At 44.5% G+C, this 17668-nt stretch overlaps 1 protein-coding gene across 1 annotated transcript in view; it reads right to left on the bottom strand.

Annotated features, from left to right (window-relative positions):
• NOS1 (nitric oxide synthase 1 (neuronal)) overlaps positions 1-17668 on the bottom strand; it is a 121936-nt gene that overhangs the window by 60367 nt on the left and 43901 nt on the right. The window contains exons 3-6 of the mRNA XM_006865466.1: positions 8323-8451; positions 6765-6910; positions 4182-4344; positions 2958-3049 (exon numbers count right to left, since the gene is read on the bottom strand). Coding sequence (XP_006865528.1) covers positions 2958-3049; positions 4182-4344; positions 6765-6910; positions 8323-8451 — 530 coding nt within the window. The remainder of the gene's footprint in view (positions 1-2957; positions 3050-4181; positions 4345-6764; positions 6911-8322; positions 8452-17668) is intronic.

Raw genomic sequence — 17668 nt, 5'->3', positions numbered from 1 at the left:
AGCAGAGAGCGGGACCCTACCCAGAGAAGCAGTAATGCCTGAAATGGAGCCAGAGATGATGACGTGGAGCTATGGAGCAGCTGGAGACTTTAGATCCAGAGAGAGAGAGCGACAGTGTGCTGAAGACGGGGGAAGGATTGCATGGAGGGGATTGTAACCATGGCAATGAGAAGATATACGATAGAATGAATGTAAAACTAATGTTCTCCCCTGTAAACTATCACATAATTCACAATAAAACATTTAAGAAAAAAAATAAAATAAATATAGGATGCTGGGCAAACTGGATTCCCACATGCAGAAGAACAAATCAAGATCCAAGTCTCATACTTACACAGAAACCAACTCAATATGGAACAAGGACCTAAATGTGAGAAGTAAATCTCTGGAATTCTTAGAAGAAAATCTAGGGACAAGATTGTAGGACGTAGTGTTTTAATGATGCATTAATGAGACAGGACAACAAAAGTAGAAGCCACAAAAGATAAGATAGATAAATAGAATCTCATGAAAATTAAATAGTTTTAATCATCAAAAGACAACCTACACCCTCTTGCTTCTCCTCACCACAATCTTATTGAGCTGAAGGTCTGTTTAAATTAAATCTCCTCTTCTCTCCCCTCTGTCTCTCCTGCTTCTTCCTTGATTTCCTCCCTGTCTTATGTACAGATTCTTTCCATTGTTATTGTCGATGCTAGGTACTGTGGGGTCGGTTCTGACTCATAGCAACCCAGTGAACAACAGAATGAAAAACTGCCCAGTCCTGCACCGTCTATACAACTGTTGTTACACTTGAGTCCACTGCTGCTGCCACTGTGCCAATCCAGCTTCTTGGATGGTCTGCCTCCATGTTACCAAGCAAGATGTCCTTCTCTAGGGACTCGTCTTTCCTGATGACAAATCTGAAGTATGAGACATGACGTCTCACCATCCTGGCTTCTAAGGTGCACTCTGGCTGTACTTCTTCCAAGACAGATTTGTTTGTTCTTCTGGCAGTCCAAGGAACTTTTAATATTCTTCTCTAATACCATAGCTCAAATGCATCAGTTATATGATTTTTCTTATGCATTGTCCAACTTTCACATGTATATGAGATGATTGAAAATACCATGACTTAGGTCAGGCAAACCTTAGTCCTCAAACTGATTATCTTTGCTCTTGAACACTTTCAAGAGGTCTTGTGCAGCAGTTGAGACTGATGGAATATTTCACTTGATTTCTTGACTGCTGCTTCCATTGACTGTTGATTGTAGATCCAGGTAAAATGAAGTCTTTGACAACTTCAATCTTTTCTCCATTTATTATGCTGTTAATTATTGGTTTAATTGTGAGAAGTTTTGTTTTCTTTACATTGAGGTGCAACCCATACTGAAGGCTGTGGTCTTTGATCTTTATCAGTAACATTCTAAGTCCTGTTCACTTTCAGCAAGCAAGTTTGTATCATCTTCATACTGTAGGTTGCTAATGAGTCTTCCTCCAATCCTGATGCCACATTCTTCTTCATTAAGGCAACTTCTCAGATTATATGCTCAGCATACAGACTGAATAAATGTGGTGAAAGATTACAACTCTGGCACACACCTTTCTTGGTTTTAAACCATTCAGTGTCCCCTTGCTTTGTTCGAACAACTGCTTCTTCCTGATTCTTTTCATGTGGTTTGTTGTTGTTAACCGCCGTCGATTCAGTTCTAACTCACAGCGACCCTATATAGGGTTTCCGAGGAGCAGCTGGTGAGTTTGAACTGTCATCCATGCAGCTAGTACTCCAGTGCTTGTCCTGCAGCACCACATAAATTCTTATTACTTCAGACATGAAGTTTTGAAAGAATCAACTGAATACTATCTTTAAGAACAGATTTCAGGAAGACCTTCAATAGATTAACTGAAAAAAGTGGAGGTGAACTAGTTGAAGTGTTTTTGTCGGTGCTGGGATGGGGACTGGGGCCAACAATTCCATCTGCCTGGCCTTTAGTCTGAGATGTCACCTGCCCCCTTCTCCATATTGCCTCTTCAAAGCACCATTTGAAAACCACCCGAATATCCCATACATGCCTTGAGGACGGAGATCTCCCTAAGGGCTGATACCTTGACTGGGAAGGGGCAAGAGGTAGTTCTCAGATGTTTTCTGGGTGTGAGGTCTTTCAGGAAAGAGATGTAAGCATCAACTCTGACCCAGTTCCTGGGTTTAGATTTCAGGGCTGAATCCTACTGTCTTAGTCTACTGGCAACACTGCTTTCTTCTCATGGAAGAGACACATCCAAGAATATTCATGTTTAATGCAAATCAGTCACATTGGGATGTACTCAGTATAGCTCAGAGACTTGTGGGAATATCCCTGATTGGCCCTGCTTGGCCCTGAGATGGAGCTGGTCCTTAGTAGTTGGGAACAGATGCTGGGACTGGAATGAGCAAGCAGGATTAACAAGTGTAACACTGTCTGTAGGCCCCAGCTGTTCACTTCTAGTTGCTCCCCTCCCCACTGATAGGTGCTCAGAATGGACGCTCCTACTTCCTACTGACACCTTACCTTGGGTCACTCAATGGGACTTTCTTCACTGTATCGGGGCAAGAAGAGTCCTAGCGTGGGCTTGGCTTTGTAGACCTTAAAGGAACAGTTCCCACAGCAGCAGGAAGGGAGACTGCCCTTTAAACTAGGAGGGATGCTGAGGCACTGCCAGGCAACTAAGTGGGAAGTGATAAAGCAATGAGATCTTCCCGTTTCTGTTCCCAAGAATCTAGGCAATCCCTTCCTAGCCCCTCAGTGGGCTACACCAAAGAGTGGGTTACACATGATTTTTGTTTTGATAGTTTGCAAACCAAATGGAGTAAGCAAGAGATGGTAAGGGACAGATGGACTGAGGATGTCAGGAGACCCCTGCCATATTGGACCATTGCCCTGGGAGGGGAGTGAACTCCAGAACCCAGGATCATGGCTTAGGGACACTGGCCAGCTCACCTGAGGTTCCCTTTGTTGGTGGCGTACTTGATGTGGTTGCAGATGTAGTTGTACATCCCATGAGCCGTGGTGCAGTCTCTGGCATCAAATACCTAGAAGAGGTGCATTGTGGTAAAGATTGTCTCCTTCCTCTCTCCTGCTTCCCTGGGGCAGCCTTGAACCCAGCTGATAGCCCACTGGGGTAGTGATGACCTCATTACTGAGTCCTGGACTCTACCTACTAGACAGATCGAGATATATTTCCATCAGCTACAAATATAGACAAGGAGCTCTGGTAGCATAATGGGTTATGAGTTGGGCTGCTAACCACAAGGTCTGTAGTTCGAATATACCAGTCGGTCCAAGGGAGGAAGACGAGGCTTTCTGCTCCCGTAAAGATATACAGCCTCAGAAACCCTATGCAGGGTCGCTATGAATTGGAACTGACTCCACAGCACACCACCACCACCACCAGTACAGGCAGTAAACATAAGAGAGACAGGTAGATGCAGAAATTTATATAATATATACATTCTTCTATGTGGTAAATAAGATCCTGTCTTTGCTCAGTCAACTCCAAATCATAGCAACCTTACAAGGACAGAGTGGAACTGATGGCTGTAATCCTTACGGGCACAGATTGCCAGGTCTTTTCTTCCTCAGAACCACTGATGGGTTCAAACTGCTGACCTTAAAAGGTTAGCAGCTGTGTACTGAACCACAGCACCACCAGAGAGATAGATAGGTAGAAAGAAAGAACTCTGTCTCTAGCCTACTAACCGGGTCAACCAGATTGTCAGATATGGGGAGTGTGAGTATAGAAGGGAATTTGAATGGACTGGTTACATACCTGGTTAGTTATTGAAGAGTAAGCATTAAAAACCAAAACGTACCAAAAAAGACAAACAAAAAGTCCCAAACTTATAACATAAACACTCATCCCTTTAAACTATTGCCCAGAATAAAAATTGTACTAGGAACATAAAATCTAATGCCCTTCAGGATTAGGCAGATAATAAGCAAAGGAAGAAAGTGTGAGACAAAAGGGTGCGATGGGGTCTGTGGAAAACTGGAGTATATTAGCCCGACTCATTTTTTTTAAAGCATTGTACTGGGTAGGTAAGATGCAGGTCAGAATTTGGGACCCTGTGACCAGAGGTGTCCTCATGGTCATCAGGCACCCTTGCTGGGAGCTGATCCTTCTCTTGGGAAGACACTTCAAGGGGTCTGAGACTCGCCGCTTACCTGCAGCTTGGACCACTGGATCCTGCCGACACAGCGGGAGGCATTCCTCCAGGCGTGCTTGGCTCCGTAGATGAGCTCCGTGTCCTTGAGCTGGTAGGTGCGCGTTGTCTCAATCTCTTTGTTCACCTCTTCCAGCCTGTCCTTGTGGGCTTTGGAACCAAACCTGAGTGAGGAGGGAAGGATATGGGAGCATCACCCTCTCCCCTGAATTTCAGGTTGGTTGGAGGCTCAAAGTCACAGAAAGTTCCGAGTTGACTTCTAGACACAACACTTTGAGCATAAAGCAGAGATTGCAAACTCAAATGTCCACATAAGCTTGGCAGTGTACACATGACGGAACCAGCTATGTGAGGACTGAGACAAACAGTGAGTGTATGCCTTGTCCAAAGGGGGGCTGCAGCAACTCTTCTCCAACCTGTTACTGCCTGATAGGAAGGACGGGGCAGGGGTGGGGGCAATGCTGCCAGATCTTTCCTGAGAAGCTAGAAACCTGATTTTTACAGGGAACTTAAAATTTTTTAAAAAAAGTTATTTTATTTTTTGGTGTTGATAATACACACAACAGAACACACGAATGCACCAATTCAGTAATTTCTACATGTACTATTCAGTGATATTGCTTATGCTCTATGAGGTGTTCCCATTCTCACGCTGTTTTTCTGTTTCTCTCCACTTACCATAAAGTTACTGCCCCCTAAGCCTCCTGTCCAATCTTTCCAGTTACTTTTGTCACTTTGATCCTACAGAGACCATTCCAACAAGAACATAAGGCTCAAGGCTGCTGATTTAGCTAAATGATTGTTTGGTTTGTTTAAAACTTCAGGGGATATTTTTGGTTTAAGGTTTAAAGCGTCAAGATTATCTCAGGGTGATGGTTTTGGGGGCTGGGACTGTTGTAATTTTTCAATAGTAGTCATGAATTCAACTTTAGAAAGTTTTAAAAAAAGTAACATGAAAATGTGTTTCTGTGGTCAGGTACCACTGTGGTGATTTCTGACTCACAGTGACCACATGTGACAGAGAACTGTCCCATAGGGTTTCCTTGGCGGTCATCTTGTGCTTTCTTTTTAACTTTTTATTGTGAGTTGAGTGAAGGTTTATAGATAACATCAGCATTTTACTTTCAACAAATCCTACACTCATTTCCACTTCAATGATTATAAACCCCCTGCATGCAACAACAGTTAGCCTGCATGCGCCCTGTGATTCTTATTTCCTTTCCACCCCACTTCCCATCCCTTTTCAACTATGTCTTTAGGAAAATGTTGCCTTTTTGTTAACTTTCATAAAGATTTACAGTCTTAGAAACCCTGTTCTGTCCTGTCCTGTAAGATCACACTACGCGTTGGAATTGATTCCACGGCATTGGGTATTGTCCTCTAACGCCCTAATGATGTGGTGGGTTACCAGTTGAGCTGCAAACCACTAGGTCAGCAGTGTGAAATGACTTGGCGGTCATCTTTACGGAAGCAGATCGCCAGATCTTTCTCTGTGGAACTGCTATGTGCTTCAAACAGCCGCCCATTTGTTTAGTAGCTGAACAACTGTTACTTCCAAACAAGTATACAGAGAAATGTAGTAAACACTGATATCCCATGCCAAAGAAATGAGCAAGTATGGCTATGGTTTCTTGGGGCCACATTTCCCACTCTCTCGCCAGAAAAGACTTATTTCCTTGAATGAGGCATTTTCTGTTCTCACCTATTGGCTTATACTTTTGTAAACTGAGCTCACATACAAGGGGGCTTCAAAAAGCTTGTGGAAAAACTCCACTGTTTTCATTCCATTTCCCCATGAACTTACTGAAGGCCCCCTTGTATATCTCTAAACAAGGTGTACTTTTATTCTGCATGTTTTAAAAGTTCATGTAAGTGTCACTATACTGAATGTGCTCTACAACTTGCCCTTTCTTTTGTTCAAGGTTGTTGGTGAGCTTCACCCTCATAAACGTAGAGAGCTCCAATTCATTCATTTTAACAGGTGAACACTACCTCAGAGAAGTCCCTGGGCTGTGCACTTAATGAATCCAGGTGCTAACTGAAAGGTTGGAAGTTCAAGACTATTCAGAGGTACCTTGGAAGAAAGGCCTGGTGATCAACTTCTAAAAAACTCAGTCAGTGAAAGCACGGTGGAGGACATGGGGTCGCCATGAGTCAGAGCTGACTTGACGGCAACATTTCTTTACTTGGAATGTATCACAAGTTATTTATACATTCCACTGTCAATGGAGTTGACGCTGTCTCCAGTTTGTTCCTTATTTTAATTTTTCCCTGTTATAAACACTGTGGTAGTGGACATTCCTGTGCACGCTTTCTTTCTTGGGAACAAGTGTGAGGATGCCTCTAGGGTATCGTATGGAATTGCTGGCCATATTTCAAATTTTAAGCAACAATTTGTAGACCAAAAGAAAACACTTCATGGGCCAGATTTGACCGGGGGGCCACCCGTTTTGACCTCTGGTCTTCACGGGCAGTAGCCCTGGGTTCAAACCTTGGTTCAACTCTCAATGAAGGTGAAGCTCAAGTCTTTGTCCTTAGCACTTGATAATGTGCCCCAGGTTCCCCAGAGTCTCTATGAACTTGCCTTTTAATTGATGAGTAATACTGATCAATAAACTCTTTGGCGAGAGGGAAGAGCCGTTCTTTTGGGTGGACTTCTTCAGGCTTCCGAAGTTGCTGAGATGGGAGCATAATGGAGCCCATACAGATCTGCTCAGAGCATCCTGATTCCTGGAAGGAAAAGAGGGACCCGGCTATTACTGGTTACACAGAAGTGTGGCGAATACGGGGTTATGAACTTGTGGTCTGAAATTCAAGGTGGAGTTCACCTGCTTCTTAATTCCCAAAAGGAGTTTCTCAAGTTCCAGTTTCCAGTCATTGTTGGACATGGCCATCAGCCTAAGTAAGAAACTCTAAGCGACACTCTAGGGTTCTGAAAATGTTTGCTTAGCTTAAGGGACAGGGAATTTCTGATCGACATACCCTGACATCAGATTCATTAGTACTGAATTCCAAAAATGTTTTTGAGCCCACCTTGATAAGGAACAAGCTAGCTGATTGAGTAACTACAGAAGGTCATTTGAAATGGCCCCAATTTTTCCCTTTTCTGTATTTACATCCTTTGCAATGTGACTTCCTAGCTTCTTCCATCAAGGCATGGAACCTGTTATCAGTGTTTGAATCTGAGCTGGCTTTGGCCAATAGAATATAGAGGAAGTGGAAAAGTGCAGTTTCAAGCCCAGGCTCGAGAGACGGTGCGTGCCTCTGTTCATTCTCTCAGAGCCCTGCTACCACTGTGTGAACAAGCCCAAGCTAGCTGGTTAGATGATAAAAGATCACAAGAAACAACACTGAGTCCATCTAAGATCAGTAAACCCTTAGCTGGTTCCTCAGGTGCACGAGCAAGTCCAGCTGAGAAATGAATCTGGTCCAAAGCAGCAGAACCATCCACCAATAATGCAAACTTTGGGAAACGAAAACATATTTAAAAAATAATAATGGTGGCAGTTTAAAGTCACTAAGTTTTGGGGGTATTTTGTTATGCTGCAATAGCTAACGGATACAACATCCATCCAAGAGGCCCACTTTCAATAAAAGTTTGAGGCAACAGATTGACTTTTGACTGTAAAAGTAGGATATAAAAGTGCACAAGACATGCTGTGGACGCAAGGAAGGACCTGCTCAAGATTCATCAGTGGACAGACAGACACATAGAATGTGTGCAGAGTCAGTTGTTAAGTGCCGTCAAGTTGATTCTGACCCATAGCGACCCTGTATTGGGTTCTGGTGAGCTTGAACCACCGACCTTGCAGTTCAAACAGCTTTGCAGTCTGACGCATTAGCCCACAGCGCCACACCAGGATTCCTTAAAGTCCTCTGGTTGCAAAGTACACAGATTAAAAAGCATTTATATAAGTGAATGAATCTCCACTGGGGATTCTCAACTGGGCGATGTCCCACAGGGGACATTTGGTCATCACAACTTGAGGAGAGGGGGTAACAGACAGTTAGTGGGTAGACATCAGGGGTGCTGTTTAAACATCTTAGAATGCACAGGATAGCCCCTCACCTCTAATCCAGCCCCAAATGCGGACAGGGCTGAGGCTGACCAACCCCAGTCTTTGCTCTGCTGGGATACTCACCAACGTGCTCTTAAGATGAAGGGTGTCAGTGAGAACCACGTCAGTCTCCCAGTTCTTGACCTTGAGGAAGCGGGGGCACTTGGAGGGGCTGCCATTCTTTGTGGGGGACTGTTTTCCTGAGGCCGGGGGCTGCAGGAAAGAACACAGATGGGGTTTTAGGCATGATCTTGAGGCGTCTGCATGGGGACTGGGAGAAGCTTTGGACACTGCCCGAGGTGCCTGCTGCCTGCACACAGTGAAGGCCAACACCTTCCCTGTCTGCACAGGTGCCTGAAGGTGACCGGAATCTGGTCCCTCCACCCATGCAAAAGGAAGCACCATGGGTGGCCTCTCAGTGCCCAGTGGAGTCCGATATACAGTAGGTGCTCAACGGATGTGTGTGGATGGGTAAGAACGGAAAAGACAGCGCCAGCTTCTCTGAATGCTAACAGCCCTCAAGGTTGAGGAATCCCCCCTGGACTATGTCAAGTTACTAGGCTGTCTGGGCCTTCCTTCTGCAGCCCAAACTTGCCATTTCTGGCAAGTACAACATAAAACAAAAAGGTCTGCCTTGGTAAATTTTGGAGCACAGAATATTTCCCTCAACTTTCAGTTTCTGCCTCTCCAAAATGCTAAGCTTGTTCCTGCCGCAGGACCTCTGCATTTACTGCTTCTTCTGTTTCAAGCATGTATCAGTGCCCACTGGTCTTCACCTCTGCAAACAAAATGCCTAATAGGTAAGGTGGGACAATTTCCAGGTTGGCCAATGTTGGGTATTGCGTGCTAGACCTCACTGATACGTATCACATTCTGTCTTGGATACTTCTGAGTCATTTGTATCTGCCTGGGGTGAGGTGTGTCTGTGCATCAGATAAGCACCTGGAGAGTTAAGGGAAAGGTAGTAGGTCTACACTGATGAGACAGCCAAGAAAGGGTTGTGAGAAGCTGAGTCAGTATTTACGGGTCCCCATTTTACAGATGAGAAAACTGAGGTAAAAAGCAGTTAGCTAAACAGTTCAAGTTTATAGAGCTAAAAGCTCAAGCAGGGAGTCAAATGTAGGGAGGCTGGGTCCTCAATCATTCCCTTGACCTCTTGGCTAGTCTGCCTTTTGTCCATTATGAATCATTCATTCATTCAGCACATGCTTATTGAATAACCACAGGTGTACCTTGAAAATATTGTGGGCTTGGTTCCAGACCACTTCAATAAAGCAAATATTACAATAAAACACGTCATACACACAATTTTTGGCTTCCTAGTACATACAACAGCATCAATGGGTTCAAGTGTGGCAACAATTGTGAGGTTGGCCCAGGACTGGGCAGTATTTCACTCTGTTGTGCATAAGGTCACTATGAGTCGGTACTGACTCGATGGCACCTAACAACAACAACAATTACATAGAAAAGTTTTGCTGACAGTGTACTGTAGTCAATTAAATGCATAACAACATTACGAGAAGTTTTGAAATATTTTAAGAATTATCAAATTGGGGCACATAGTCAAAACGATCAAATGCTGTTGGAAAAATGGTGCCAATACAAACCTTCAATGTGTAAAAACAGCAACGACAAACCAAACAAAACCACTCCTTGTGACGCACAAAAAGGCAAAGCACAATGAAATGAGGTATGTCCGTACTAGGGGTCAGACAAGGAAGTAAGGGTCAGGGCTACAGCGACAAACCACCCAGCTGTGACCTCTGTCCTTAAGGGCTTCAGAAACCAGTGAGTGTGAGTGTGTGGGGGACAGTTAAATGAGTCTCTGTGATTGAGTGTGGTGAATGCCACACAACACGGGATATTGAGGTGGACGGATGACTCTAGGAGCTCACAGAAGAGGCACCTGACCCTCAGTGTTGGACTTCTAAGTCAAGATGAGTATGTGCTGACCAGGCAAAGAGGAAGGGAGCACAGTCTTGCAGGCAGAAAGCAGTTCAGGCACAAGTCTCGAGGTGACAGACACGTCACAGCCACTTTTATGTCCAATTGTGTAGATTGGACCTTCTCAAACCTCACAAGGCGGAGAAAAAATCATCATCAACTTTAACCCAAGGCTCTTCTTAAACTTTTAATCAATTTGGACACCAACCATTCCTCCCATGGCATCCTCTAACCTTGGTTGGTTGGTTGGTTATGTGTCGTGGAGTCGGTTCCGACTCATAGCGACCCTGTACAGGGTTTCTGAGGCTGTAAATCTTTATGGGAGCAGAAAGCCTCATCTTTCTCCCACGGAACAGCTGGTAGTTTTGAACTGCGACCTTGTGGTTTGCAGCCCGATTTGTAACCACTACGCTACCAGAACTGTGTCCTGGGTTCGATGATTCACTGCAATGCCCACACAGCACTCCTAGACAATATTCATGATTACGGCGTTATTAGGGAAGTCACGGGTTACAATTCAGGATCATGAACGACTCAGGAGACAGTTCTTTGATTGGGACAGTCTCCTCAGCCGTGCCTATAGTGTGCAGGTCTCTTTATGGCCCTGGGTCCCCGGGTCCTGCTTAGACAAGGGTTACAAATCTCTTCAGCTCTGTCAGAGGCACCCCATCATTCCACCACCAAGCCTCCTGCCCAGAGATGCTCAACGCTCTTACTCCAAGGGCCAGAAAGCCCAACACTGCCTCCTGCTGGTCACTTGGTGCTGTTGCCTCAGCTGCTGCCATTTTTCCCCTTCTCGATGACAGTCAAGACTCCTTGTTTGCCTCATCAATAGCTCATTTTTCAACTGAGCATGATGGCAAAATGGATTAATCCCCTCAGGAGAGTTCCAAACACATTAGTTGCTTGGTCTTAGGGTTGCTAATGACGTTCTGGTGTGGTACTATAGGATAAGCATTGGACTTCTAACCAAAAGGCTGGCAGTTCAAATCTACCAGCTGCTCCTCAAACATGTCTTATACAGGGTCACTATGAGTCAAGACCAACTTGATGACACACAACAACAATCCCCGCCAGGCATCATGCATTTGATTTGCATTATTAGCAAACTGTCTAATCCCCTTGGTGGGCCACAGCACCTTATTTGCATATCCCTACCAAATCATTTAAGGAGCTCTGGTAGCACAGTGGTTACGAATCGGGCTGTGAACCGCAAGGTCAGCAGTCCGAAACTACCAGCTGTTACGCAGGAGAAAGGTAGGCTTTCTGCTTCTGTAAAGATTTATAGCCTCGGAAACCCTGTACAGGGTCGCTATGGGTCAGAACCGACTCCACAGCACTTAACAACAACAACAACAAAATCATTTGGTGGGCATTGTAAGACCTTGGCTCACACCAGTGGAAGAGTTGCTCTGGGCTAATGACTCTGTGTTGTGAGACTCAGGGGCACAGGAGGCTGCTGAAGGCACAAAAGGTTACAGACAGTTGTGGGAGAAGTCTGTGGCTGTTGTTAAGTGATGTTGAGTCAGTTCCGACACACAGTGACCCTGTATGGGGTTTCCAAGGAGTGAATGATGAGCTTGAACCATCCACCACCTTGTGGTTCAAACTGACTTTGTGGTCCAGTGCATTGCCCACAGCACCACACCAGGACTCCGGGAGAGGCTCTGGTGGAAAGGTAATGAGTAAACAAGGTACTATGGGCTCATGGCCTCCTCCGTATCCCCACCCTGGCCAAATCCGGTCATCCACAGTGGTCCTCGCCTCAGACCTGCATCCCACCTTCCATCCATCTGTGTAGGCCACAGGTGAAAGCTGTCTTATTCTTATCCTCCATATCCAATCCATTAGCCACTCCCATTCATTTGAAGCATCTGCCTCCTCTCCCCTCACAGGCCAACACCCCTGTCCAACCCATTGTCATCTCTCACGTGAATGACTCCGATCCTCGCCTAAGTGTAATCAGTGTTGTTAGCTGCTGCTGAGTTAGCTCTCAACTTATACGGATCCCATGTACCCCGGGATACTAGATAGACAGCCCACTTCTGTACTGTTCCCATGGATGAGAATCATGGGGTTTCACTGGCTGGTTACTGAAGCTGATTGCCTGACTGTTCTTTCTAGTTTGCCCTGGTCTGGAAGCACCACTGAAAGGTGTTTGGCATCATAGCAGCACGGAAGCCTCCACTAATGGATGTGTTCCTGAGACACACTGATGGGAATTGAACTTAGCTGCCCCCACAGAAGGCGAAAATGTTGTCCCTTAGTCCCCGGCGACCCTCTTTTCTAAATTTCCTAAAGAAGTCATTATCTACTACCATCAGTATACAGTGAAATCCGTGATAGCTGAGATCTGAAGAGATCTGGTTTTAAGGCCCCGATTCACAGCAAACCTGTGCACAACAGAACGAAACACTGTCTGGTCCAGGGCCATCTTCAGAATTATTGTTAAGTTTAAATGCATTGTTTTGGCCACTGTGTCAGTCCATCTCACTGGGCATCTTCCTCTTTTTCGCAGACCCTCTACTTTACCAAGCATGATGTTTTTCTCTAGGGACTGGTCTCTTCTGATAACATGTTCAGAGTACGAAAGACCAAGTCTCACCATCCTGGTTTCCAAGGAGCATTCTGGGTATACTTCCAACACAGATTTGTTTGTTCTTCTGGCGGTCCACGGTACATTCAATAATCATCTCCAACACCATAATTTCAAGGCATCATTTCTTCTTCAGTCTTTCTTATTCATCGTTCGACTTTTGCACGCATATGAGGCGATTGAAATACCAAGGCTTTTGCCGCACCTTAGTCTTCAAAGTTCTCAAAGTGGTATCTTTACCCGCCAACATTCTCAAGTACTTTATTTGCAGCAGATTAGCCCAACGCAATGAGTTGTTTGATTTCTTAACTGCTGCTTCCAGGGGTATTGACTGTGGACTCATGTACAATAAAATTCCTGACTACTTCAATCTTTTCTCCACTCACCATGATGTTGTTTATTGGTCCAGTTGTGAGGACTTTTGTTTCCCTTATGTTAAGGTATAATCCAAACTGAAGACTATAGTTGTTGTTTTAAAATGATATTTCATCGAGGTTTTGGCAAAAGCTCACAAAGCAAGTCAGGTTCCCATTTGACAATTTCCACACAAATTGTTCAGGGACATCAGTCACATTTAACATAGTATGTCAGTATCCTCTGTTAGTGTGTTGGTTTTTAACCTCCCCTGTACTTTTCTAGCCCCTTTATCTTCTCATCTTTGCTTTTTAGAAACTGTTAACCTTTTGGTCTCATACAGATGGTTTTTAAGTAGGGCACCGATTTTATTGATAATCTCCTTTATTTTGTGTGTCACTCTGCTATTTCATTAAAAGATGATCTCAAGGGACAGGATCAGTTCTAGGTTTAAAGAGTGACTCGGGAAGACAGTAGTCTTCAGTCTTCATCAGTAAGCACTTCAAATCCTCTTCACTTTCAGAAAGCCAGGTTGTGTCATCTGCATATCACAGGTTGTTAATGAGTCTTCCTCCAATCCTGATGCCATGTTCTTCATATAATCTAGTTTCTTGAGTTATGTACTCAGCATGCATACTGGGCAAGCATAGTGAAAGGAAAGGATACAATCCTGACACACAGCTTTCCTGAGTTTAACATGCAGTAATCCCTTGTTCTGTTTGATCAATTGCCTCTTGAAGTTCACCTTCAACGTGAACTTGCATTATGAGCATCTGACTCTGACCTTGTTCTACTGATGATATTGAGTTTCTCCATCATCTCTTTCCACTGATGTCATCTATATGATTCCTATGTATTTCATCCAGTGCAGCTCAACTATGCTGCTGAAAAACACGTATTTCCAATGAATGAATTGTTTGCCTTGTATAATTGTATCATGCGATCTCTGGTGTCCTTTTTATCACTGCGGCCTGATTTTCCAACTAGTCATCTTTCTTTATTTCCAACGTTTACATTCCAAGCACCAATAATTATTAATGCATCTTGATTGCAAGTTTGACTGGTTACAGACTGTTGTTGTTGCTGATGGTAAATGCAGTTGAGTCGGTTCTGACTCTCAGTGACCCTGCATAGGGTTTCTGAGGAGCGGCTGGTGGGTTTGAACCGCTGACCTTATGGTTTGTAGTCCAGTGTTTATCCTACAGCGCCCTACCAGGAGGCTGGTCTTCCTTATAGGAGTATGAATATTATCCCATCAGCGACAGTGTGATATTTTAGGAGAGATCTTGAAAAGTTCTTTTTGACAATGAATATGATGCCATTCTTCTTCAATTTCTCATTCCTGGCAGAGTAGAACATATAATTATCTGATTCAAAATGGCCAATACCAGTTCCTTTCAGCTCACGAATGCCTAAGACGGAAATCTTCCAAGTGTATCCTTTCATTTTTGACAACTTTCAGTTTTCCTTGGTTTATACTTTGTACATTCCATATTCTGATTATTAATAGCTATTTGCAACTGTGTCTCCTCATTTTCAGTCATGTCACATCAGCAAATGGAAGTCCTGAATGTTTTACTTCAGCTACGTCATTAGGAACTTTGAGGCGGCAGCTCTTCTTAACGTCGTATTTTGAGCGTCTTTCAACGTGAGGGGCTTATGTTCCCGCACTATATCAGACAACGTTCCACTGCTATCCAGAAGGTTCTTAATGACCAATATTTCCAGAAATAGATCTCCAGGCCTTTCTTCCTAGTCTCTCTTAGTCTGGAAGTTCTGCTGAAATCTGTTTACCATGGGTGACTCTGCTACTATTTGAAATACCAATGGCATAGCTTCCAGCAATCACAGCAGCATGCAAGCCACTAAAGCACGACAATGACAACAAGAGTAGGCCGTGCTCTCCTGGCGGACAATGATTTTGTTTTCCTTCTTTGACAGGTTTGTGGCTTACATAGGTTCTGGTTTCTGAAGATTTTACTGTATCATTATTACTGCTACTATGAGTACAATTTACAATGCTAGTCTGTAGCATAGTGGTTACGAATTGGGCTGCTAATCTCAGGGTCAGCAGTTCAAAACCACCAGCTGTTCCGCAGGAGAAAGATGAGGCTTCCTGCTCCCATGAAGATTTACAGCCTCGGAAACCCTGCACAGAGTCGCTATGAGTCAGAACTGATTCCATGGCACATAACCACCACATGATTACTACTGGTAAAGCATTAATACTCTATAACTACCATACTCGTCAGCACTAGGAGCAGGATCTGGACACATTCTTCCCTCCACCACCCAGAAACCCCCATTGTACTTTTTATGCTGTTGAACTCTAAACTGTTTTATTCAGTTCTCCATATGGAGCCATATACAAATAACACCACTGTCTCTGAAGGGCCTGGCCGCACGTTCTAGAACCTTCCTTTGGATTTTGCCATCGTAGCTGCCTTTTCCAGAAGACAAGCAGTGACAAAAGGCATGCTTAGGCCAACAGCCTACATCCTTGAGAAAAGAAATTCCACCTTGCCAATGTGGAAGGCACCCTGGTCACCCTCCCTAAATTCAAGCGACTCTCCGTCAGTTTAGAAACTCTGTTGAACCTTCAGTGAATACCAAGGCATATCAGGGAGGACCAGAGACAAAGTACTGGTGCTGGGGTTAGGCTCATGACCCAGGTGGAGGGTGGAGGGCATGAAAGGAGGTGTGCGGTGTGACTAGTAGGTGGGGAGCTTGCCAACTTCACTGCCAGGGAGCAAAGGGAGCGAGCTAACAAGTCCAGTGAAAGGGGACATGTGTTAAGCTTCCAGATGTGTGTGTGGTGGTCAGTAAGAGCTCGGTAATTAGCTGTCTGGGTTTCGTGGAGCGGAGCCTGGCGGGCCCTGGTTTCACTGGAACAGGCACTTAAAACCAGACATTAGCAGGCCTCTGGCAGGGCTGTTGTACTTGGGGCTTTGATGTTTTAATTAGCCCACAGTAGTATTAGATGACTCAGGATGGGACCAATGGGGAGATTAATATAGCAGTCAGGGGCCCTGTAGGCTGGATGCAAATGAGTTTGCTGAGTGGGTACCACAGTACTGGCGCTAGAAAGCAGATTCATGTCACTTGAGAGGTTTTTATGTGGGGACAGGGTGTGAGAGGGCTTTGGGCTCTGGCTACATGTGTACACCGTGTGCTGTGGGTCTGAGCTAGAACAATGGAAGCTTTTCAGAGGGAGGAAGTTAGTGGCTGGCTGGACCTGGACTCTGTGGGAGGGTTCCCTGGGTCACTGCTTCTTGAATTTGGGCAGGAGGCTCTAAACTTGTATGCATTTCAAAGGTTTTGCTAATTCCCCTTGGCTTGCAGAAGCCCTATGGAAATGCAAGGGAATGGTGTTGCTACCCAGGCTCAAGAAGACCAAGTGAGGGGCAGTATGGCCGCAGTCCAAGACTATGCTTCTTAGGGTCCCCTAGGCTCTGACTCCTTGCTCCCTCTTCCCTTCCCTTCTTTTTTTCTCACTTCAACAAATTGAGTACCTATTATGTGGAGTCACTGGGTGGTGCAAATGGTTGACAAGTTCGGCTGTTAACCAGAATGCTGGGAGTTCAAGTCCACCCAGCTGTGCCTCAGAAGTAAAGTCTGGCAATCTACTTCCAGAAATCAGCCACTGAAAACTCTATGGAACACAGTTCTGCTGTGACACACATGGGGTTGGCATGCATTGGGGTCAACTCATTGGGAACTGGTTTACTGGATCGTGTAAATGCCAAGGAGTTATATTCTGAGCAAATTAGACAAAGTCCCCATTTTTTATAAAAGCCTTTCACAGAGGCTTGCTCCAAGGCAGGGGTCAGCAAACAGACCCAAGGGCCAAATCAGGCTTGCTGCCTGCTTTGAAGTAAGAAGAGTTTCTACATTTCGTAAGGGGCTGAATGAAAATCAAAAGTAAAATAATACTTCATGACAGATGAAAAGTTTTACATGATTCAAGTTTTAGTATCCATATGTGAAGTTTTATTGGAGCACAGCTATATGCATTCATTTATATATTGTTCATAGCTGCTTTTTGCTGTAATAGCAGAGCTGAGTAATTGTGAAGAAGGCTGCATGGTCCACAGAGCTGAACATATTTACTATCTTGCCTTTTGCAGAAAAGGTTCCTAGGCGCATGTCTGAAAGGGCTGAAACCCAATGATATTTGTTCAAATATCACCATATGAGAAATCTTTCTGGATCATTCCTTAGTAAAACAGTGCCCCGCCTATGATTCTATGGAGCTTCTCCTCCCATACTACTTCTCTTCATAACTTTTACCACTGCTTGAAATTGTTACGTGTAAGTTCACATGTACATCTATCCAATAAACTTATACACATCTCTATCCTATATACATGGAGTCCTGGTGTGGTGCTGTGGGCTAATGCCTTAAGCTCACCAGCTGCTCCTCGAAAACCCTATACAGCATCACTATGGGAAGGAAATGACATGACAGCACTTAGCAACAATATCTTATATACATATATGTATATATATGTCTCTCTCCTATATATATATATA

Source organism: Chrysochloris asiatica, unplaced genomic scaffold (genome assembly GCF_000296735.1).
Source record: "Chrysochloris asiatica unplaced genomic scaffold, ChrAsi1.0 scaffold00078, whole genome shotgun sequence".
Lineage (NCBI taxonomy): Eukaryota > Metazoa > Chordata > Mammalia > Afrosoricida > Chrysochloridae > Chrysochloris > Chrysochloris asiatica.
This window is presented reverse-complemented; position numbering and strand designations above follow the sequence as displayed.